Source organism: Protopterus annectens, chromosome 5.part1 (genome assembly GCF_019279795.1).
Source record: "Protopterus annectens isolate FY-2018-M chromosome 5.part1, PAN1.0, whole genome shotgun sequence".
NCBI classification, from domain to species: domain Eukaryota; kingdom Metazoa; phylum Chordata; order Ceratodontiformes; family Protopteridae; genus Protopterus; species Protopterus annectens.
The window spans coordinates 394,046,229-394,071,119 of record NC_056736.1 but is presented as its reverse complement, the minus strand read 5'-3'; the positions used below and the strand labels follow the sequence as shown (position 1 = coordinate 394,071,119).

Below are 24,891 nucleotides of genomic sequence, written 5' to 3'. Positions count from 1 at the left end.
TGTAGTGAGGTGTTCAGTGGAAAAACTGTAGATGGAAAGTTTTGAAAAATAAATTGAGTGCAAAAAAATCAAAAAACATTTTTTAAATCAGGATCTAGGCATGCAACATCAGGGGGATATATTTCCATAAGAACAAGATATCTGATTAAGGTGAGAGACAAAAAATATAAGAAATGGAAGAGAGGTCGAACTACAACTTTGAAAACTGAAATAAACAAGATGGACAAACAGATTAAGCATAGTGTGAGACAAGATCAAGAAAATTTTGAAAAAAATTTATATAAAGATATTAAGCATAATAGGAAACCTTTTTATATAGATACATAAGATGTGGAAGGAGTAAGGACACACAAATTGATAAACTGTGTGCAGATTCTAAAATTTATTCTCAGACACAACAGATTATAGATATATTTACAAAATCTTATGCAAAACAGTTTGCTCCACAAAAGGGGTGATAAGTTGTCTTAGTGACATCCAGGTAACCCCAGATACTGCAATCAAATTAGATTACATTGAAAATGAACTGCACAAACTGGATCCAAACAAAGCATAGGGAGGAGATGGAATTAGTAACAATGACCTGAGAACACTTCAGCAAGAACTTACAGTACCATTATATCTACTATTCACTAGGTCATATAAATATGGGGAGATTCCTCAAGATTGGAGACTTGCACTTGTTAAACCTGTCTTTAAGGGAAAGGTTAGTGACAAACCCAGAGTCATATAGACCCTTAAGTCTAATTTCATGTTGTGGAAAAGTAATGTAGAAGGTAATACTCGATAAGTTATTGTCAGAACTGGATAGGTTGGGACATGAAACCATATATCAGCATGCATATGTTGAAAATAGAAACATGATGTTCTATAACAATATAATAACAGCTATGAATGAAAAAATGTGCTGTGATGTAATTTATATATATATATATATATATATATATATATATATATATATATATATATATATATTTAACTTCAGCATTTGACAGGGTCATACACAAATACTGATCAATAAATTAGTACAGCTAGGTACTGATGTACCCTTGATAAGATGGATAGCTGCATGGCTTACAAATAGGACATGGCAAGTATCATACAGCAACTGGACAGGTGAAATTCTTGGCTACAGTTAGGGTGTCCCACAGGGCTCTGTCTTAGGCCCTTACTTATTTAGACTGTATCTTTCAGACCTAACCTTTTCAACTGAGGTGTTCTACAGTCTATATGCAGATGACCTAAAATTGGGTATACTGATTACATCTGTTACAGATAAGGCACATCTGCAAAATAACTGGACCAAATTGACCATCTGGGCACAGGAGAATAATATGCTGATAAATACAACAGAAACTAAGCATATGAGATTTGGGAAACATAAATTGAAAGGTGAATATTTAATACAGCACACAGTGATTGAAACTGTAAATTCATTTAAGGACTTGGGTACATGGGTAGATTCAGCTATGAGTTTTTCTAATTAAATCAGCCAATTGGTTAATGATAGTTATAGAAATATATAGGTTGTATAAAAAGATTGATAAAGTCTAGGAAATCAAAACTAATGAAGTCGCTGTTTGCTAGTTACATTAGACCCAAACTTGAGTATGGAATAACAATATGGAAACCCTATAAGAAAACAAGCATGATTAAACTGGAAATAGCGAAAAACAAAAAGACAGCTTGGAAACACCAAAGCAAATTCTCTCTCAGTTTAAACTGGAAATAGTACAGTGAAAACGCACCAAGATCATCCATGGATGTGAAAATTTAAGTTATTATGAAAGACTAAAACATCTGAACTTGTACAGTGTCTCTTACAGATATCTAAGAGGAGATCTTATTTGGGTATATAGGGCATTTAGAGACTGCTACCTCTGGGAATGTTTGAGGTTATCAATAAGTACTAGAGAATCATCAGATAACCTGTGTAGAAGATTCTATAGGAACAAGGTGTACTAATTGGTTCTCTGACAGAGTAGCTGATTCATGGAACAGACTACCAAATTACATTAAAGCAAGTACTAGTTTAGACATTTTTAAGAGCGGCCTGGACACTTATTATGGGAAGAAGTGTTTTGGTATATTGACAAGCTAGAAGGGCATTAATGCCCATACTTGAAATATTTGTATGTATGTATGCTTTTATTGCATTTATGCAATATAGTCAGTCAGTCACTCTGAAGCCTATTCTACTGTCTTATTTGGATAGGTAGAAATCAAGTATCTGCTAACTGTTACTTAAGTTAAAAGGTAAGGAATAAGCATCTTGCATAAATTCAAAAAGTGTTGATAGTATGGAAACTAGAGAAACACTGGGGATGAATACTTGGATTACAATATTATTGATAAATTTTAATAAACCACACTGCAAAAATGCCTGAAAATATCAAAATCAACTAAACAACATGAATATAATATTAAAATTAACCATAAACAGGTTTGTATATGAGATGTGGGTGAATACAACATTAAAATTAAACAGTTGCATGCTTGTGTATGAAATGGGGTGAATGTAACACTGAAATTAAACATATGTCCATTTGTGTATGAGGTGGGGGTGAATATAATATTAAAATTAAACACACGCATGTGTGTGTATGAAGTAGGGTGAATGCATCATTATAACTAATGATGTGTATGTTTGTGTATGAGGTGCAGTGAATATAATATTAAAATTAAACATGAACAGTTGGGTGTGAAGTGGAGGTGAATATATTATTAAAATTAAACGTGCATGTTTATGCATGAAGTGGGGTGAATATAAAATTAAAATTAAACGTGCATGTTTATGCATGAAGTGGGGTGAATATAATATTAAAATCAAACGTGCATGTTTGTGTATGGGGTGGGATACAATGAGGACTTGGTGTACCAATCTAAACGTTCTTACTTTTGTCACTGTGCTGGCTTCTTCTTTAAAGATGACCTTGTTTGTTGTGGAATATGTTTCAGGCTTTGTTATTTGTCCAGTCTGTAAAAATAAAGATCATAATATGATTATATCCTAAAAGTTGTTGCTAGAGCTAAATGATGTCAGGGAACCTCTGTACACATTAATATACATTAAGGTAGACTTGCCACTACATTGTTTGACAATCAAATAAAGGCACTTAATGAGCTACACAGTGAGTCACAGCTAAACAGCTCCATATGGAAAAAAAAGAAACAAGTTAAAGGGAAAGAGTACAACACAAATACTATACTCCACGAGTCATCTTCACAGTGGTACCTTCCTAAAACAAACAAAAAAAAAAGATTCTTTAGCCTCCCAGAAGCTTTGCCATATTTAAAAAAAGGAGGAATATTGAATGCTTACTGTATCTAACTAATCAACTCACCAGTATCAGCTTTTATAAGCAAACTAACAGATACAAGCATCATAGTAAAACAAATATTTTCCCAAATAAAAAAAAATTCCATTAGCATTAAAACTAGCCCATTAAAACTAGTTCAGTACCTTCACAACCGTACCCAGAAATGTGCCATTTGCTAAGCTGATTTTAATAGTTTGCTAGTCTTCAATTTATTTATTTATTTTACATTTGTTGAGTCTAGGGTCTATCTGGCTACATGTCCTTTTTTTCACATGAGGCGAGATATAATCTCCAAACATGGTCTAAACACACAATACAAAAAATACACAACACAGAAAAAAAAATATCAAAATAAAAATAAAAATATAAAAATAAAAAAAAATAAAAAAAAAAAAAAAATCAACAATAAAAGTAATAAGTTTAACAACAGTACAGAATATATTATATTAATAAAAAAAAAAAAAAAAAATCAAAAACAGAAAATTTCAATATGGGGTTATTAGTCATAGTTAAGTTAAAAAAAAAGAAAGAAAGAAATGTAGCAAAGGAAGGAGTTACTTAAGAGAAAGAAAAAAAAAAAAAAAAAAAAAAAAAAAAGAGATAAGAAAAGTAGAGATAGATGGGAAAAAAAGAGTAGCAGAGGCTAGTAAGCACTGGATAGGTTAGATAACTTAGTAGAGGTAGATGATTAGTCTGGTTTTGAACAGGGGCATAGCCAGTGAGTTTTGAGGAGAAGTTTAAGTCTATTTTTAAAGATGTTTGTTGATGGATGTTTCAATGACAAATTTGGTCAGTCAAGCCATGCTTGGACAGCACAGTGGTGCTCCAGTTCAATTCCTGGCTAGGGTGCCTTCTGTGTGGAGTCTGCATGTCCACCCTGCATTCGTTTGGGTTTCCTCCTCTGCTCCGGTTTCCTCCCACGTTACAAAGACATGCATCTAGAGCTTTTCTCCCTGGGCCTCCACTGAAAATTAGCTTTGTTCCAAGTCAGCTTTGTTCCAAATCAGCCTTCAATCTCCTCTACCAAAATCTTAATTCCTCGCTCTTACTTTTTTAGTAGTTTCCCCTACAGAGAATTTACAACAGAGCATAGCATTAGATAAGTAATAAACATGGATAATCATTCATAAAATCCCCAATTCCACAAATTGTCTCTGTTTTTGAAAGGGGAAGGTATCACTTTTTAAGGAAGTGGAAACTTCACAATGTAGGCATTTAAAAGTACATTGGGAAAGTTATACTTCTGTACTGCCATCTTTTATGGTTCAAGTCCCTAGTCTTTTCACTTTGATCCTGTATAGTTACTTCATGTTACTTTTTTCTCTCATTCCAAAACAATTTATTGATATTGTTAACCTCACTCTTATAACGCTACTGTTCAGATAACAGGATCAGGTCAAGCTGGCTCGCCAAAACAGTGAAATGGAAAGTTGAATGGGTGCCAGCTTCTTAGGTTCAGTATGTGGCCCAGCCACTGTGGGAGTTGACAGATGCTTGCTCTTCCTTCAGTTAACATGTGGCATCTTTTTCTAAATGTTGTCATGCTCAGTAACAGATACACATCCATAACAATTCATACCATAACAATATGTGTTGAGAATATGTGTGTTTATCTTCCATGCCCATCATTTTGCCTCCTTAACTAAAGTGAGCATTTTCATGCAAAATAATAACTATGAAGATTTGCACTCCTCATACTGCTAAAAAGTGATATACCGATAAATACATACACAAATTAACAACTCCCCTCGGCCAAGGCCTGTTTTTAGTGCCATCCAAATGCAGGGGAGAGAAATAAAGGGTATTCCTGACGCATCTACAAAGGTCATCTTCAAAGTGCAGCTAATACAGAAATAATAAATCTACTAAATATAACAAGCAGGGCTCTCCTTGAATGGGTATATGGCAAGGTTGAATATTAAGCTATAAAACCACCACAGCGAAAGGTGAGTGACTACACCGGAGTTGGCAAGAAGATTGGGTTCTACGATCTGTCAAGCCAAAACACCTGACTCTATGGCTAAGGAGGAGGGAAGATGCTACAGATGTAAGCATCTTTCGCCCCAAAGGCCACAGCAACAGACCCCAACTGGTGCAGACAAACACTGGAGGCAGCTAGTTCTCAGGAAAAGTGGACTAGACTGCACCTAAGGCCAGGAGGTAGAATCTTCCTCTTGTGTTACTTGAGACCCAAAATGTCCAGCCAAGTTGGTATGAAGGCAATTATAGTCTTGCATTGCCGGTTGTTGGCAAACAAGTTACCAGTCCATTCAAACCAGAGCACAACCACATCTGGAAAAAAAACCTCAGTAACCAGACTTCTACCAGAAATGAGGAACTCCACATCTCTTCTGGTTTCCTGCACCCCCAGAAACAAGAAAATGAAAGAAGAAAGAATCTATCTGGAGACAGCAATCACTTTTACAAGAACTGGGAAAGGTATACTTGCTCAGCACCTGCAGAACAAAAATACCCAGATATAAGAGTTATAAGGAAACAAGATAACCCAGAGATAAACTCCCACAGCACAAGCCTCAAGGCCCAAAAATACATCAACTAACCTATTAAAGTAAGAGGTCAAGTCCCCTAAATGGGGGAATAGTCCCAGAACAATATGGAATATGCCTTCTAAAGGGGGAAGGAGAATGCGAGAACACATGGAGTGGATCTGAGCCTCAATCATGCCCTGTCTGAGAGACCAAGATGAGGGCTTATCCCAAGTCTCTACATGGACCCATCAAAAGGCACTCAGAACCTTTCAAACACATGCAGAAGTTGAATGTTGTGGTATAAAATAACACCTTTATCTACATAGATAACTACCACTTGAATTCAAGAGGAAGTGTTCCAGCATCTGGCTTTTCCTGTAGCATCCCACCCAAAGTTGAAGACATATGGCAGAAAAGACAGATTAGGTCAGGCACCAAAACTGAGCAAGGGCTCACCCCACAAAGGTGAAGAACAGAACTGTTCAAAGCATTGGGGGAATTAAAAAGTCATGGAACAATAAGAGAAATCCATGCTTGGCCACAAATTTGGCCAGTAAGGAAGGATCTAATTCACTGAATACCACAAAGAGATGTTGACTCATCTACAGAATGGGAGCCTTTCATCCCCAAAAGGCTATGCCACACTAGCATCTCCTTTTTAGTCCTACTTCTCTCCAGTAGGAGCACTGAAGGATTTTACTCCCCAGGGTGTAAACCCGTGCTCCTCCAGAAGCCTGATTGCGACCCAGTGTCAAAAGCTGCCCTCCCAACATGGGATGAAACAAAGCAACTTTTCATAGTATCCCATTCCAATGGGTTTCCAGGTACTAGGCAAACCAAAACCGGAGCGGTAGCAGCATATCCCCAACAGGGAAGCACATAATACACTAACAAAGAAAAAACTAAAATGGCTCCTGAAAATTACTGAAACAAGTTAAATACATGAGAAAATTACAGAAGAAAGAAAAAATACCAATGGAAATTATGGAAAAAGAAAACCGCAAAAGCAGCCATTAAGAATTATGAAGACATGAAAACAATAAAAACAGCAACTGAAAATTAGAGAAATAAGAAAACTGGATGCTGAAAATTAGTGGTTGTTTTTTACTTAACAGACTGCCCACTGAGCTCATATAGGAAAGAAATATATGCTACACCAAGAGGAACCCAGAGACTAGCACGCAAGTTCATAGATCAACAGGGAGCGCAAATTAAATCAGTTTTACTGAGGTACTCTCACTGGACATCCAACTAACTGATACAGCAGTCACAGGAAGTTGTGGAGCACAGTCATGGATCACTGGCAGAGTTCTCTATAGGGACATCAGACTTTTCTCTTTATTCTGTGACTGTGGGCACTTGCAGTCAGTATACATAGGTAGCAAGGGACATGGGGATGTGGCCACCCAAGCCACCCTGCAAAAATGCTTATATTTAGAAAATGCACATCTTACTGATAATTTAGTTGACAGTTCAAGATGAGATATCTGCGATTAATAACTGTTGCAATAACTCACTAGATCCTTCCAAAGAACTCCATCCCCCAAAAGAAGCTGAATTTAAAATGAAATGGTTGAAAGTGGAAGGGGTCCCAAGCAGATTCTCCTACAAACCTGGACCTAAACACCAAACTAACTTCAATACAGGAGGGGCAATCCCCCTGCCCCCAGGAACTCATCCAAGCTGCAGTCAGAATGCCAAGCCAGTTATGAGTCACCAAGAATCTGAATGGCCCACAGGCTAAAAAGCCCACACAATGCTGGTCCACTTTTCTCTCTTTTAGGATAACTACAACAACTAGCACAGGGAGTACAGTTCACTGCTTAGAATGGGCAGTCCCTGGGCTAGATCACATAAAGATACCATAGCCATCAGAGTCTATCCCTCCAGAGAAAATGGGGATCCCTCCACCCCAGGAATCTTAGTCAGGGCAGCCTGTCATCAGTAATCCAGGCAGATACAGAAAAGATTCCAGGCTTCAACCTCCAATGCTAAAAACTCAGAAAATCCACTAACTAATACTCTTGAAATGGGGAAAAGCATCTTAGCAGTCTCCCTACACAACCTTGTGAGAAAACAGAAAAGGGTATAAAGTGCACCCCCATGGAAGGTGGATAAACTCAGAGAGAAACATCTTAAAAGGCCATCAAAGTCTGACATAAAGGAGGAGACACAGCGAGTCCTGCTTCCCCAGGAAAAGGAACAGCCTCCACCAGCCAGAACATGACTGAACTACAGCCTGCTCCATGGCTTTGCCATGACTAACTTCTATGTAGAATAAAGGAAGGAAATAACTCAACAAAAGATGGTAGAGACAAACACAAGCAAGCCCTTATATTATAATCCCAATACAGATGGGTGTCCTGGTGAAGCCGACACTCCTTGTCCCAGGACCCAGGACAGGCCGGACAATAACTGACAGTAACAGCCAAGGAAAGGTACAAGATTTCAGATTGTGCTGCCGAAGAGGCAGGAAGGGGATGATTAGTCATAAATCTATAGTGCCTACAAAGTGTCTTCCTTCTCCTGGGACAGTATCAGTGCACATGCCATGGGAGCAGATTTTACAAAGACACCCACCTCCTGTCAAGGATGGTGCTGGGCAAGGACCGCAGTAACTAAACACAAAGCCCACTCTTATTAAGAAGGCTGCTGAATTAATTCTTTGGAGGAAGGCTCTTATTAGCAAAGGCAACAGTTTTTCTCTCAGATTGAGGGAAAACAGACATAATTCTGGGCTTGTGTGCAGTTTTTTTTAAAGTGTGCCCTGTTACAGAGGGCTACATAAAGCTTTTTGGGGGGAATGAATACTGAGAATCAGGAGACTCACAGACAGACCTGGTAATATCCTGGATGGTGTGCCTTCATCAAGTTAATGAGCTTTGTTTTAGGAAAAGTACATTCTTTTTTTAATTCAAACTGCAGTACTCCCTCATATTATTCTTGTTCATTAAAGGAATTATTGTCAGGACAACTGCATGAAGAAAAGGAATAATAATTATCTGTATCTTGATAATTTATGGTACAAAAAACATTTCTCTGAAGAGGAAAGGGAAAATGGAGATAGTTTCCTATTTTTTCATTTCTAACCAAAGTGATCAATGTAGGTGGTACAGAAAACCTTCATCAATGGAGCCATGATACTCTTGGGAATGTTAAACTGATGTTAGCATACCCACTAACACAAACTACTCAATATAAAATATTCACACTGTTGTTGTTGTATCTTTCGGCTTTTTCCCGGTTAGGGGTCGCCACAGTGGAACTCCAGTCCGCTAATGATTGGCAGTAGATTTTTACGTACCGAGTTGCCAGCCCTGACGCACAACCTTCACCGAAGGTACGCCCATTCATGCATGTCTCCACACAGAAGACACTTTAGCTGAGAATCGAACAGGACAACGTCTTACTGTGAGGCGACAACGCTACTGTAGGTTAAATATTATCTCTACACAAATCACTTTTTTCCTACTAATTGCATTTATGTCAGGCAAGTCTTATTTAAATTATATTCACCCAATTCTGCAAGTGCAATGCATCATGGTTCTTGTAAAAGTAGTTTATGCCTATGATAATGTAATAGTTTACATTTACTATACAGCTATTGCATACCCTGAGCGGTTGCTTTGTAAAAATCATAGATAAGCAGTACTCATAAAAGTTGTTTGCAGATAGTAGCACACACTGCTGAGTTTGGCAGGGCTGTAGTGTCTGGTTATTATGGGGTTCAATGACAAGCATAATTTACATGCCTCTGAATCCCATAACAGCTCTTTTGCTAATGTCTATGAATCACCTGCTGTGAAATTTTATCAACTGGAGCCAGGCATTCCACTGAACAGATGGTAGCTGTGTAGCACTGAACGGTGTACACTTTGCGGAAGCTACACAATACAAACATCTTCAAATCACTGTACAATGCAACCTCTCTATTAGCAAGGAGGTCTGTGATATACAGAGGCTGTGCCCACAACATTCTTCCTTGTTTGCAAGTTACTGTGTAGCTGAGCAGAGAGGTTTTACAAACCGTTTCGTATTGCAGCAAGGCTTTAAGTGCAACTTTGCATCTTTGCAGTAGGCAAGGCTGCTTGCTACACAAACATTTGCAAACACTGCTTTAACCCTTGCCTGATATAAATGCATTTATATGAAATATTGCAATGTGTGCTAAAGATATATAATGGGGGGTGGGGGCTGGGCGTTGGTATAAGGGTTAAAGTGTTGTCCTTAAAGACACAAGGTACACAGTTTGATTCTCACCTTTGGAAGGGAAATTGGCTAGGCATAAATTGGCCTACAAGGGAAGTTAGTCTGGTACTTACCTATAACCTACATGATGTGAATGCACCAAGCAGGTGCTTGTTATTTATATGTCAGCGCATGTATCTGAGGTCTGCTTTACTCCTCCAGAGAATCCTCTGCTTTTGGTTCAGTACAGCAAAGCCCAGAGCACATCATGCATCACAGTATTTGCAGTGGGAATTACTTTTGTTGGCTTGATGCACACTGAGGTAGGGCTGGACTTATGCATTGCATTTTCTATTACATTCCAGGATGAGTCACGTCTTATAATGGATTACAGGGTACAATGACAAACCATACTGTTGAGTTGGCAGTCCAGCTACACATTTAGCAAGCAGTATAACACAGTGTAACATGAGAAAGTACTTAGCATAACTAACTATATAGAGCATCACTGTGAAAGGCTCAACTAGACCTTTATAGCTCTCTCCATAACAATTTCTAAAACCAACTTCACACCACTACGATGATCTCAGTACAATCCTGCTTCATATTTGAAGTTCTGTACCTGCCTTTCCATAGAATCAGCCCCATAGAAGATAAAAAATAGAAAATGATGAAGTCAACATCATGGGATCACCCATTTCCAACAGTTCAAAAGACAGATGCAAGAAAACCAGATATAGTGGTCCATGAAAAGAAGACAAAAGCAGCAATGATCACTGAAATCACTACACCTAGTGACTACAGTGTCTTATGTACAGAGAGACAAAGTCATAAAATATGAGGATTTGCAGGCAGAAACAAGAGCAATGTGGAAGAAAGATACACAGACAGCTCCAATAGTAGTAGGAGCAATGGGTCTTGTAAAAAATAGAAACTACATCCATATTTAGATATGTTACCAATATACAGCTCAGCAAGCTCCTGCCTAGTGCCCTGCAGAGTTCTACAGCAGCAGAGAGACTCTGGAGTGATTAAGTATCATTTTTCTGCATTTTCTTGCTGCCGTTAGCTAATTCCACCTAAAAAGCAGATTTTCTAGAGTTTCTGATTTAAAAAGCTTGTTTCAGCTACATATTGTACTTATTTTACTGCCTGCACTTTAACAAAGTTGTTTTTGTGTTTAAATTACCAGTTTAACTGTAGTAGGCTACACACTCAAGTGTGACAGCCATTTCTGTGCATTTAAAGTGTTTTTTTTTATTGTATCTGTTTTATTTTCTGAAAAAAAAATACTTGTTCTCCCACCTTTCTATGCTAGTTTAGCCCAGTTTTCAGGTTAGTGCTGAATTCAGGGCTGTGTTACAAGTTTCTGTGTTTGCCCGTACCTTACTTGGATAGAAGGAAGTTTCTCTGTTCACTATGAGAGAGGGAGCTTTGAGCAGCCTATCTGTCCCTGGAGGAGTGGTTTCAGCCCAGACATTAGTAGTTTATTGGCCATTTTGGGCTAATTTCTATCTCTTTAATTTCCCTGCTATAAAACCCGCATTTGCAACGTTTTTGTGCTAGTATACAGCTCAGCAAGCTCCTGTCTGGTGCCCTGCAGAGTTCTACAGCAGCAGAGAGACAAAAGAGAGACTTTGGAGTGATTAAGTACCATTTTTCTACATTTTTTTGCTGCCTTTAGTTAATTCCACATAAAACGCCGATTTTCTAGAGTTTCTGTGATTTAAAAAGCTTGTTTCAGCTACATATTGTACTTATTTTACTGCCTGCACTTTAATAAAGTCGTTTTTGTGTTTAAATTACCTGTTTAACTGTTGTAGGCTGCACACTCAAGTGTGATAGCTATTTCTGTGCATTTAAAGTTTTTTTTTTATTGTATCTGCTTTATTTTCTGAAAAAAAAAAAAAAAATACTTGTTTTCCCACCTTTCTTAGCTGGTTTAGTCCAGTTTTCAGGTTACTGCTGAATTCAGGGCTGTGTTACAAGTTTCTGTGTTTGCCCATGCCTTATTTGGATAGAAGGAAGTTTCTCTGTTCACTGTGAGACAGAGAGCTCTGAGTAGCTTATCTGTCCCTGGAGGAGTGGTTTCAACCCAGAAATTAGTAGTTTATGGGCCATTTTGGGATAATTTCTATCTCTTTCATTTCCCTGCTATAAAACCCGCATTTGCAAGGTTTTGCTCGCCAGGCAGCACCAGTTTGCTAGGGTATAACTCTTCCCGGTTCCACAAAGTCTACTCTTCAATTTTTCCCTTGGAACTAGACAAACTTTCAACTTAAGCACTCAAATCATTTACTTCTCATCCCGGGACTTGCTCAAAACTCATAGCAAGCACTAATACACCTTAGCACTAGACCCCCCGATACTGTAGAAAAGGACAAAGTTCTCCATTCGACCTTACCAGCCAATCAGTAAAACAGTTCACTGTATCTATCCAGGCATGTCCAAAGGGCAGTTTCAGGTGTACTTTCCAGTCCAACTGGTAAATCTGGGCATTTTGAGGCAATTTTACAATTGCCTCATGTACACAGACAACCCTCTCCTCCTTCCACCAAACACTAATACATGCAAGAGATGCAATTATACAGCCAAACTGGAGGCTAAGCTCTCTCAACCCAAGACTGGACCAGGCAGTCAAGAGGAGAAGGGAATTACTTGCATCACACCACCAGTCTCACATAGACCTATGAAACCAGCACTGGCAAAAAACACACATAAATACACAAAAAACATATTCAGAGGCTCTAAATAAAAATCTGCAAAAGCAACAGAGACCTCCAAAGCAGACATCCAAGCAACCTCCACCCCCAACACAAACCATGAAACACATACTTCACACAACCAGTGTGCCACACAATTACAGCCCTTAAGGCAAAATAACATACCCAACACACTAGTAATAGGTGACTCTATAGTCAGGCACACTGACGTCCCACTTACTAGGCTGACCAAGGAGAAGGTTACTGTTAGTTGCCTGTCGGGTGCCAGGATCTGCCACATAACACAAGCACTCAGGTCACTCCAGGACAAGTACAAGTATGACTCTGTCATTGTCCATGTCGGTGTGAATGATCTGAGCCATACCTCCCTGGACTACATGAAAAGTGACAAGGAGTAGCTCTCTCATCTCGTAACCCAGGCTGGTATGACCCTGACCCTGAGAAGCATCCTGCCCTTACCAAGAATGATACCACGGTACAGAGAAAAATGATCAATTTCAATAATTGGCTAAGCTTCTGCTGTCATTCAAAGTGGATCCAGTGTCTGTCAGTCTGGGATGACATGCTCGACAAGCCACACTGCTTCGCTAGAAATGGCTTGCACCGGTCACCCTTAGGCTTTCGAATACTGGCCAAGGCTCTTGCCACCCCCATAGTGCCTTTTTTAGGCAAGGCTCAAAAGACAAACCCACCGCCGTAAATAGCACAAGTAACAAAAAAACGAGGGTAATGCTGCTCAATTCCAGAAGTCTAAACCTCAAAATGCATGCACTCGAGGCACTCCTCAGTATGGAGAAAATCGATATATGTGCAGTAACAGAAACCTGGTTTAAGGCTCCAGAGAGAACCCCAGCACTACCAGGCTACAACTCATACCATACATTTTGGCCACAAAACCCGGACCAAAATACAAAAGGCGGGGGAGTATCCATATTTATCAAGGATACCCACACCTCCAGGTTAGTGGCATAGCACAATGCTTCAGAGATCATCCACGCGCAACTAAAATGGGCAAAACTGCTATTCAAATTATAGCTTGCTACAGATCACCCACCATGTCCCAGGACCCCCACTCCGCATTCCTGGAAACACTGGGAAACATTAAGGTCCTACCAAACACCCTGATATTGGGTGATTTCAATTACCCAAACATTAACTGGAAGAACTACTCAAGTACGAACTCCCTTGCCCAACATTTTCTAGAATTTATAAACTCAAATGCCCTGGATCAACTGGTCAACACCCCCACCAGAGGTGACAACATATTGGACCTGGTCATCACCAACATGTGCAACTGGTGCTCCACACCAGAGGTCAAACCCTTGCTGGTTAGATCTGATCATAAACTAATCACTCTGGAAATCCACATTCTGCCACCACCCCCTGTCAAAGAAACCACCGTGAAAAACCTTTCAAAAGCAAACTTCACATTACTTAAGACTGAGGTGGGAAGTTTCAAAGCTGCCATACTAAAGGATAACGCTGTCCAAGCTGCAAAATCCTTTACTAATGCACTCTATGGGCACCTACAAGAATGCATTGATCGTGCTATCCCAAAAAAAACCAAGACTCACTCCTCCAACAAAAGGAAACCAGTCTGGTGGACCCTTGCCATAAACAAGCTATACAATAGAAGGAGGAAACTAGTACAGAAAAGAGTAAAATCCCAAGAAGGGAAGACATCCTTGATCAGTACCAGCAAGAAACTACGTTCCAACATAAAATCATCCAAGGCTAGCTTCAAAAGAAAAATTGGCCTAAACTCCAAAAATAACCACAGGGCATTCTTTAGCTATGTCAAGAATCTAAGTGGCAATTCTCAGATCTGCTCGGAGTTAGTGCAGAACGGCACAAAATACACTGAACCGACCGATATAGCCAACATCCTGGCAGACAGGTTCAGTGCAAATGTCACCCCCCCTCACCCCCAAAAGGGCCCATAACTATACCAGAAGAATGTACTACCCCTGAAATCACAGACCCTCAGGTTAAAACAGCCCTCTCCAAAGCCAAAAAACACAGCATCAATGGGACTGGACGGTGTACCAGGCTGTGTCCTACACTAGCTCAAAGATGAACTAACCCCTCACCTAAACACACTGTTTAAACTCAGCATCTCCACAGGCTACGTGCCCACAGAGTGGCGCACAGCAACAGTCATTCCACAAAGGTGGAGTCACAATGGACCCCGGGAACTATCGCTTATAAGCCTGACTAGCTTGGTCTGAAAAGCTATGGAGCGCATCATCATGGATCTCATTAACTGAGACACTGGAATCCTCCAAACACTGGACCCTACCCAGTTCGGCTTTGTTAAGGGCAGATCATGCCTCCTAAACCTGGTGGACAGCTCTGAGACAGTTACCAAGGCTATAAATGAGGGAAAGGTGGTCCACACAGCCTACCTAGACCTTGAAATGCCTTTGACACCATTCCCCACTCAGGTATTATAGACAAGTTCACCAGCCCGAACATAAATGCCTACGTCACGAGATGGGTTGTCAACTGGCTCATGGACAGAATCCACATGGTAGGAGTTGAGGGAGCTAGGTCTGATTCTAAACCGGTTATAAGTGGTGTTCCCCAGGGCTCAGTCCTAGGACACCTCTGGTTCGGCATATACTTCTCAGAGGTACAGGCAAGCACAGGAGGACTATGGCTCACCAAGTTCGCAGATGACTGCAAACTAGGGGCTATAACTGATTGTCCGGCTGACACAGACATCCTCCAAAAGGGTCTCACTGAGACAGATACCTGGTGTCAAAACCATGGCCTCAAGCTAAATGCCAAAAAGTGCATAGTCAGCCCCTTTGGAAAAAACAAAGTACCCTCAAACTACCACATAGGTGGTAGCCCCCTAAATACAGAAGATGTAATAAGGGATCTGGGGACCCCCAAGTAGACAGTAACCTCTCCTTTGATAATCACATTGCCAAAGTGGTTAGAAAATCCTTCTATGTGGCCCACCTAACCACAAAGGGTTGCATCTAGATCGAAAGAGGTCATTGGGCCCCTCTACGCATCACTCATCAGACCCATCATAGAGTACAATGCCCCATTTGGGATGTACCTTACAATACAACTGCAACAAGTGGAAAGACCACAGAAGTTCCTCACCAAGAGGATCACTGGCCTCAAGTAGATGCCCTATGCAGCTCGACTGAAGAAACTCCAGCTGTACTCCGTTGCATTCCGCCTACTCAGAGGTGATCTCTGCCCGACATACAAGGCCATGTCCAACCCAGAATTGATGGACATTCTCCAACTAAAGAAAACCATATCCCCTCGAGCCACACGTTCCAGGGATCTAAACTTCACCACAACAATAAATAAGACGTGCTGGAGGGATAGATTCCTGTCCCAGAGACTTCCCAAACTCTGGAACAAGATTCCAATCTACATTAGGCAGAGCTCCTCGCTAACCCTCTTCAAGAGAAAACTTGACGACTGGATGGGAAACAAAGTTTACCCCAAGGATCACTTCAATGGCTCTGCTGGACAGAGGCACAGGGAACTAATCTAAGGGAGTGGCGAAAGCAAACACATTCCGGCTAGGCTTATAAATGCCTTCAGGAGATAGCCTAGTACCTACCTATGGACCTATTACATCAGTAGAATGGCACAGACCAAACTTTTCCATATTATTTGAATATCAAGGTTTCAAACAACTTTACAGAAAGGAAAAAGGCACAGATCACACACAAACTCCTTGGCAGATGGTCAAGCTGGCTAGAGTATTGCAGCAAAAGAAACAAATGTAAGATGTTATACGTGCAGTTAAAACTAAATTACTGAGAAGGGGAAGAATTCTCTCCTTGATAATCCAAAGAGGTTCTGGGGGGAAATAAATTCACAGGCAGACAGGAAGAATAAACATATATCATTATTGTGACGACCCACCGCTGGACCAGTAATCAAGAAGCCTCAATCCTCACCACTGGCAACAGTGGGGGACATACACTGAGAGGATGACAAGGTACACACACAGTATTTCCTGATGTAGCTCTCTACATCTAGTGCAATTTCCCTTAAGAGCACACAGAGACCACAGATAGTCCGGGGCTGGTTTCTCCCTCTTTCTCCAGCTCCCCACTAGCACAGCTATAGAGTTCAAATCACAGCTGAGAGGCCAAACCAAGACCTCCAGTTCAACCAGTCCTTCGTGTCCCTGCCCAAGTAGCTGACACACGCATCTGGGAAAGGCTGGCACAAGTTTACTAGCTATGCCCCTTTTGCCCAGACTATAAGGTAGTTATTACTGCCACCAGCCATCTCCTTATCAGCTACTTTAAGGCCCTTAACAAAGGGTGTCCAAACTTACTGTGTAATGTTACTATTAATACAAATGGTAGTTTGACCAAGAGCAAGGCTGTAGGAGTGGGCTACACAGTGTCACCAAATAAATATGTAAGTACTCTCAGAACTTAAATATCTCTACACAGATCAACCACAATGAAAGGTTTAAATATATTTAATAATAAATAATAAAAGAGGAAGACAGTACTATATGTGACATCAGAGTTCAAAACCACAGAAAGTATTTAAAACAACATTGCAGGACAGTCTCAAATAAAGAAAGAAAAATATCTAAACTAAGTTTTGCTATATTCCTGACTATATCTAAGAGAATTATACTGTTCCCTAGAAACCTTCTTCATCAGAGCAAGGCAGATTTGGTGAATGGTTCTTGTTGTTGTCAGGTCCAAGACAGAACACCGAATGCTGTGTCTAAGACTTCTTAAATTAATATCTCAAAAATTACTGGTGGGATAGCTTGCAGAATTACATCATTTCTTGTCATCTGACTCTATCCCAAATGAAACTCCCAGTGCTGGAAGCTAGTAGTATTTAGCATCTACCTGTGAAAATACATAGACCTCGGATCTTTGGCAGATGCTGGAAGTCATAAAACAACTGCATTTCTTCACATTCAAAACTAGTAATTATTTCACCTTAAAGACAATACAGAGAGCTCCCTATTATAGACATTCCATCTCCAGCTGCCCACAAAGTAATTTAATTTCAGCTATTTTTCTGAAATTTACTAGACTGATGTTAACCTCCTGTATCCCAGTCTCCACTATTAAAATATATCCATTTGAACAGTTACAATAGTGCACGGACATTTCTGTTCTATTCCAGCAGGGCACACTGTAGATACATTTCAAGTACTTTGCAAAAACCTTTTTCAACACACGTCCATAAAACAAATTTGATATACACATGACATACAGTTCTAATACAGCTGTTACACAAGCATCTTATATAACTCATTTTGATATTCACCAATGACATATAGTTATTTGCAAAATTCCAGATAGCTGTGCTGACAGTGTCTCCCTTTGTCACAATCATCTAGGTTAAGTAATACCTTGCACCATCTAGCATGTAAGAAAAAGCCTTTGTATACTTTATGCAGGCCAGCTTAACCACACAATGGACCAGAAAGATCTAGTCTTCACTTACTGATTGATATCTGATTTTGCATTTCACCCTGTGTGTCTGTCCCAGGTGACAAAATGACTGAAAGGCATGCCTAAGGGTTTGATGTACTATATCCCAAATTCATCTGGCAGTTAGTGTAGTGGATTAAGGCTATGAGATTTTAATGAGTTATTGCCTGTAATAACAAGGTTTGATTTCTTCAGCCTCCATTTGCCTACTGTAACTCTGAAGCTAAGCAATTCACCTATTCAGAGAATGGTATGGAGCAAATGGGAAATTGGGGTAGGCTCCTGAATGGTCCCCTGGACTACATTCCTAGTAACCATGTATGAAGCTATAACAGCATAACAATCAGGTGTATTCCACCAGTCCATATGATTAACGTTTCTCTTACCACAGATTACTTCACTGACTTTGAGAAAGCTTCAATAATCATACTACTATGCAAGTCAGGCATGGCAAAAGGATAGTTTTAGATGCAAATGTCACTTCTCTCCCTATTTTCCAAGACCAGTAAACCACATCTCTCAAACAATCTAGAAAGCCATTTAGATGATTATAGATTACTTTCTAACAGCTTCAAAGTTTACTGAAAGGATCCAAGACAATAACCAATCTGCCCTCACTTAGACCTGTAAATAGACTGATTTTAGGCCAAATACTTTTAACAAACCTAATTATAATTGTGTCAGTCCACACTTCCTGACAATAATTGAGAAGATAACAAGATGAACATTGCATCTTTAAGGTTTCCACAAGCCAGTCATGAACAGTGCTCTTCCACAAGGCATTGTCTTAGGGAAATCCTCTTTAAAATATTTATAACTCTATCACACTCTGACTTGCCCACTACCAAAATTGTTCTCTAAGCAACTGCCACATTTATACTATGACCACTCACATCATTTAACAAGCAAAATTCTACTTAGGAACACTGTAAATGTTAACAGCTGATGGAACAATGGCAAACTGTGAACAAAAAACATAACTGTATACAATATAGAAAATCACTTCAGGATGGTGCCTTCTAACTGTGAGTGAATGCATCGACTCAGTCACAAATTTTACATGCCTGGATGCCTACCTGGACTACTATCTAACATACTCAAACCCTGTCCACAGAACCCTTAACATTAAGCTGGTTACCTGCTGCAAGACATCAAGCATCTTAATTAAAACCGCAAGTACCATCTGTTTTTAGGGAAAATATACTTACCTCCCATGATGCATTGATAAAGGGAGATTAGCAGATATTGTTTTATAGTTGTGTCTTTCTTTGACAGAGGTTGTCTAATTGGATCCTATATATATCTAACATAGCACTTTTTCTCTTTGTTTATTTACTTATTGCTTTTGATTATTAGGAAGGTCCAACTGGATACAAAACCCATGTTTAGTAGAGGCCCAAGTAGAAAAGCTCCAAATATGTGCATGCAACGTAATTAGACAGTATATGCACATATAGAGAATAGGAAGTGCATACAGAAAAATACAAAATATTAACATTGTAACTATGTTAAACATGCAGAGAATAGAAGAACATAATAATTACAATTATACAAAGACTACTCATTAACATTCAGAAATTAACATGCTGATTGGACAGCCCAACTAGATGCCCACTGTAAATCGAGCATATACCAACAAAAAAAGTCCGCCTGCTAAAGTACAATTGAGCAGCCACACTTTCCATTGGTACATGCTGAGGGACAGAGCTAAAATAAGAGAAAAATCAGGTACATTCTGTAATACTAAAGAATGAGAAACATACCAGATTTTTCTTGCATTTCTACACTCCATCACAAAATCTAGGTAAGACAAGAAAAAAAAAACAGCAATGAAGATTATCTCTTCTCCATTGCTTCTGCTGCACTGTACTGATGTACTGTGTAAGCTTGTGAATGCAAGTCCCATACGTATGCGCAGCACATCAGTAAACAGGAAGAAATATGAGGAATACTACAGCACTCTTATACAAAGACACTGTTTAAGAATGGTAAGGAATTTCTTTTTTAAATAACATTATTGTACAACAGCAGTAATCCACTCCTGTGTGCGGGTATGTCAGGATTTACCCACATGTAGTTGTGGAGTTTTACTTAACTGGTAACATCAGCAGTTTGAGTTCATTCAGATAATAGTGGATACATAGTGAGCAATTCAAGTTAGTGACATTAAATTCTACAAGCTTTGAGATAACATTAAACAAAAAAGAATACAAGTCAGTATTGGGGTCATGAGATAGTGGAAAGGTTTAGAGAGTCTATCTAGAGAGAGAGGTAGGCAGGCAGGGAATAGAAGTAATTACGATATGGACAGCACAGGCAGTCATTAACTAGGTGCAGACCACAAACAGCTTAGGGCTGTTTGAATGTTATTTGGCACCAACCCTTATGGTACAAATGTGTCAGCCTCTTTCATAAAGCTGTTTTTTGACAACATGGCTAGACGTTCCCATTACTGATGAGCTTAAGCAAGGGCATAACATGCTTATACCTAGTGGAGTCTAGTCTCTTAGTCATATTAAATGCCTCTGATTAACTGTGTATTCAAGAGCATGTGTTTAGAAACATTTTACTTGTTTGGGAAGATTTGCAGATATCTGAAAATGTCACAAACATTATTTCTACAGATTTTTCTCTCTTCTGTTAGGGGCTCTCTCTGATTAGGTCTAATAGGTACTTGACATGGAGCATTTGAAGTTTTGTATCAGCTTTATTTGGTTCTTAACCCTAACATAAATAAGCATTATGTTTTTACCTAAATTCTCCAATAATGTTATATTGGTGAGTCAATACAAGGGCAAAACATATCCATGACTAGAAGTGTGTACCTTCCTTGTTTGAATATATTTATTAAAGACTTGTTTGCCATTGAGCATTCAATATGTAGAATGCTGAAACACTTTCTTGGGGGAAGAAGTCTGCACATCTCCCATGACATCCTTGTATAGATGTTTCTAATTTGCCAGGATCATTTGGTCCGATATGTATCTACTGTGGGAATTCTGTTATTTTTTCCTCTCTTCTCTTTCTTTTCTTTATTGCAAAGCAGGTGACTATTACTATCTCAGAATATGCATTTCTGTTTTTTTTTTTTTACAGTAAAGTTTATAACCGACTGCCATAAAATGCTGAATGGAGTTAAGAAGGTCATGGCTAAGATGGTGACAAGTTAGCAACACACTTTCTTAGCTCTGCTATCTAAGATATATTTCTGACAAGAAATGTTAAAATTTGGATGTAGTTGACTTACTATTTTCAAAGTCTTCTTTTACTGAAAGTTTTTGAAGACTACATTGGGATTTTATTTCTTTACTATTTTGGATTCCTCTCAAATTTCAAGCAGAACAGACACTCTCGATTTCTTTCTACAGAATGAGTTACTTTAAAAATAACCTGCTAGACTCTTCACTAAAAAAGGAACTATACCCTTTACTCTCCATTATTTAGGACATATTGCTTAAACTTGACAAAATGGACAATAAACTTCATGCTTTCAAAGAAAAATGTTCAAAACAAATGGAGCAGTTACAAGAAGTAATTATTCAGCACAAAACCCAAATGCCCAGTATGGAAGAATGATGTAGAAGAAACAGTCACAAAAGAAGAGCATCACACTGAATTTTTACTGAAACAAAATACTTCCTTACTGAACAAAATAGATGATCTTGAAAATACATCCAGAAGAAACAATCTGCTCGTTTATGGACTGCCTGAGAAGATTGAAGGTGACAACACAGTCAATTTTTTAACATCTTGGCTCCCTAATATCCTGAACTTACCAGAATCTCTTTCATTTGCAATTGAAAGAACACAAAGGTCATTAGTGGCACCTTCATTTTCTAATCAGTTATATTCAAAACCAAGGTCCGTAATTGTAAGTTTTTTTTTCTAGTCAGAACAAAGAACTAGTTCTAAAATCTGCCTGGAAAAAATCACCAGTTAAATACAAGGATTCCTTAATAATATTTGACAATGATTACTCGTCAAGTGGTTTTGAAAAGAAAAGACTTTCTTCCTTTAATAAAGGAGCTGAAGAAGAAACACATCAAAGTGCATTTGCTGTTTCAAGCCAGACTGAAGGTCTTTCTGTAGGATGGAATCAAAACTTGTGACTATCTAGACTCGGCTGTATCCTATTTAATGTCTAATAACATTTTAGCCCAAGTTAAAGGAATGGGGTGGTCCAGTAGCTCTTTAAAGAGACTAGCAGGAAAAAAAATGAATGGATATCTTTAGATCAGAAGAAGAAAAAAATAAAAGACAAATGAATTTTTAATCATTTTTGTTACTATTGTGTTTAAATTGTACACCATTACATTTGCATAATAGTTCAAAATATCAACTCACAACATTGATGCCACAGCTGCTCCTTATCATAAGCAATATGAACTTAAAGTTACATGAAGGGTAAATGTTTTTCTATTTATTTTTATCTTTTCTCTTTCATCGTTATTTATGTCATTATAAAAATACTCAATATTTAGTTATATTTTCTTGAAATCAGCTAAATACTGACAATATGAGTAAAGTAAATCAATACATAGGGCCGGATTTATGAAGGCTTGCACAGAGTGTAAGAGTAGTTTAAGACGGCAGACAGGCAATATGTCTGCCGAGCGATTCAGCAATAGCCGGCAGGGGCGTGCATGAGAGCTTCTAAAGCTACTCTTGCACGGACAGTGTTATGGTATGAAAATTACCTCATTTGCTGCTGAAAGCTATGCAAATGAGGTAAATTTGCGATCCAGGAAACACTAACCTGTCCGTGTAAGAGTAGTGTTATCTGCAGAAATATACTCCTTTGGTAACAGAGTACCGTTCTGCAGATAGCTAAACTGAGCTATGACAGCTCCAAATAAAGGATGCATCTAGTTGAGGAAGCATAACAATGGCCAAATATAAGGCCATTGGAATTTGCAAATATTATAAATCCTTAAAATCCAAATTTTTCTCCCCAATCGCCGATGTTTAAGCCTAACGCAACGGCACGCAAACATGCTGCGCTTTAAATAAAATGAAAACAAGTGAAAAATAGCCACAAATGTGCATTTTCACTAAAAAGCTTGTTCTGCCATGCAGGTGAATGGCAGGCTGAAAACAACATGGCCACTGAGTAGTGGTTGCTAAGGGGGGAAGCTCAGTGTGAGAGATGTAACCAAGCATTAGTAGGCAATCCTATGCAAATGAGGATAAGGATAGTGAATCCCAATTTTCCCCGGCATGTGAGCCATGTCCCTAGAGTGTAAGTGTAGGAGTAGGGTAGTCGTAGAGTAGAAGATAGGTGACATCATGAGGAGGTATGTCTGAAAGACTGTAATGTGATTGGAGCACAGTGGCTTGTGTTTGCCCTGAGTTGCTCAGGATTGCAAGAGGCATGTTCACAGTGGTACTAGCTGAAAACAAGAAACCAAAGGCGTATGCCGTGGATATATCTGAAATTTCTTGCAAACGTGCTTACACCATGTGCACGTGTGTGCGCATGTGTGTGGGCATGTGGGTGCTTGTTTGCGCGCCGCTGCCCCTTGTGGAAACAAAGGGAAAAAGGAAGGAAATGAAGTAGCAGGAAGTTAACCAAGGAGAACTAGCAGAGCTGCCAGGTGAAATATATCAGAATCAGCCAATTACACAGGCAGTCAACTAGCTCAGCCCAGCCCAGCACTTTAAAGTCTGCAAACAGCAGTCTAACCTGTTTTTTTCACAAGAACTCTGCAACACTGCAGTATACAAAGAGTGAAAACTTATAAATCTTAAGGATGACAAAATGTTAGGGGCTGCTATTGCTATCATAAACCAACATGTGCAAGGTGCTGAGGGTGGTGATGTTGTGAATGCTGCTGAGCAACCCACAGTGAGGAGATGGAGAAGAGTGTACAGACCCAGGGCTACATGAGCTGGAGATAGTGGAGCGCTATAGAGTGGACAGAGACCTCCTGCAGCAAATAGTTGAGCTGTGCTGGCCACGCCTCACACACAGAACCAACAGAGGGGAACCCATCCCAGTGGATACCAAGGTATGTGTTGGCCTACGAATACTAGCTACAGATACCTTCCAGAGACCAACTGGTGATATGATGGGGGTTTCACAGGCATCAGCATCCAGGGTACTGCACCAGTTCCTGGATGCCATGTCAGCACATGTCGGTGAGCATGTATATTTCCCCAATTCCCATGAGGCATTGGCCAGCAATATGCGTCTTTTCCACCAAATAGCAGAATACCCTGAGGTGGTGGTTGCAACCGACTGCACGCACATACACATCAAAGCACCACCTGGTGAGCGGGGTAGTGTCTACATCAACCGCAAGGGCTTCCCCTCCATCAACTGCCAGGTTGTGTGCGATGCCCAGGGCATAATAATGAATGTCTGTGCTGGCTGCCCTGGAAGCTATCATGATTCCCACATCTGGCATCTGACGCAGCTGTACCAGAGATTTGCCAACGGGGACATCCCTGATGGTCACCTAGTGAGGGATGCTGGATACGCACTGGAGCCGTGGCTGATGACACCCATTAGAAATGCACACACACCCGAACAAGAACTCCATAATGAGGCACACGCACAAACAAGAAACATTATTGAGCATGTGTTTGGGATGCTCAAGTCACGGTTCTGGTGTCTGGTGGAGCCTTGCAGTACTCACAAACTACATGTACCCAAATTGTCATGGTATGTGCCATGCAACACAATATGATCCTGTGAAAACAGCTGCAGCAGGAACAG

General features: G+C 39.6%; 1 protein-coding gene across 3 annotated transcripts in view; it reads right to left on the bottom strand.

Annotated features, from left to right (window-relative positions):
* Nucleotides 1–24,891, bottom strand: part of REPS2 (RALBP1 associated Eps domain containing 2) — a 2,057,440-nt gene that overhangs the window by 48,092 nt on the left and 1,984,457 nt on the right. For all 3 annotated transcript variants that reach the window (XM_044073054.1, XM_044073053.1, XM_044073052.1), the window contains one exon: nt 2,897–2,977. In XM_044073054.1, coding sequence (XP_043928989.1) covers nt 2,897–2,977 — 81 coding nt within the window. The remainder of the gene's footprint in view (nt 1–2,896; nt 2,978–24,891) is intronic.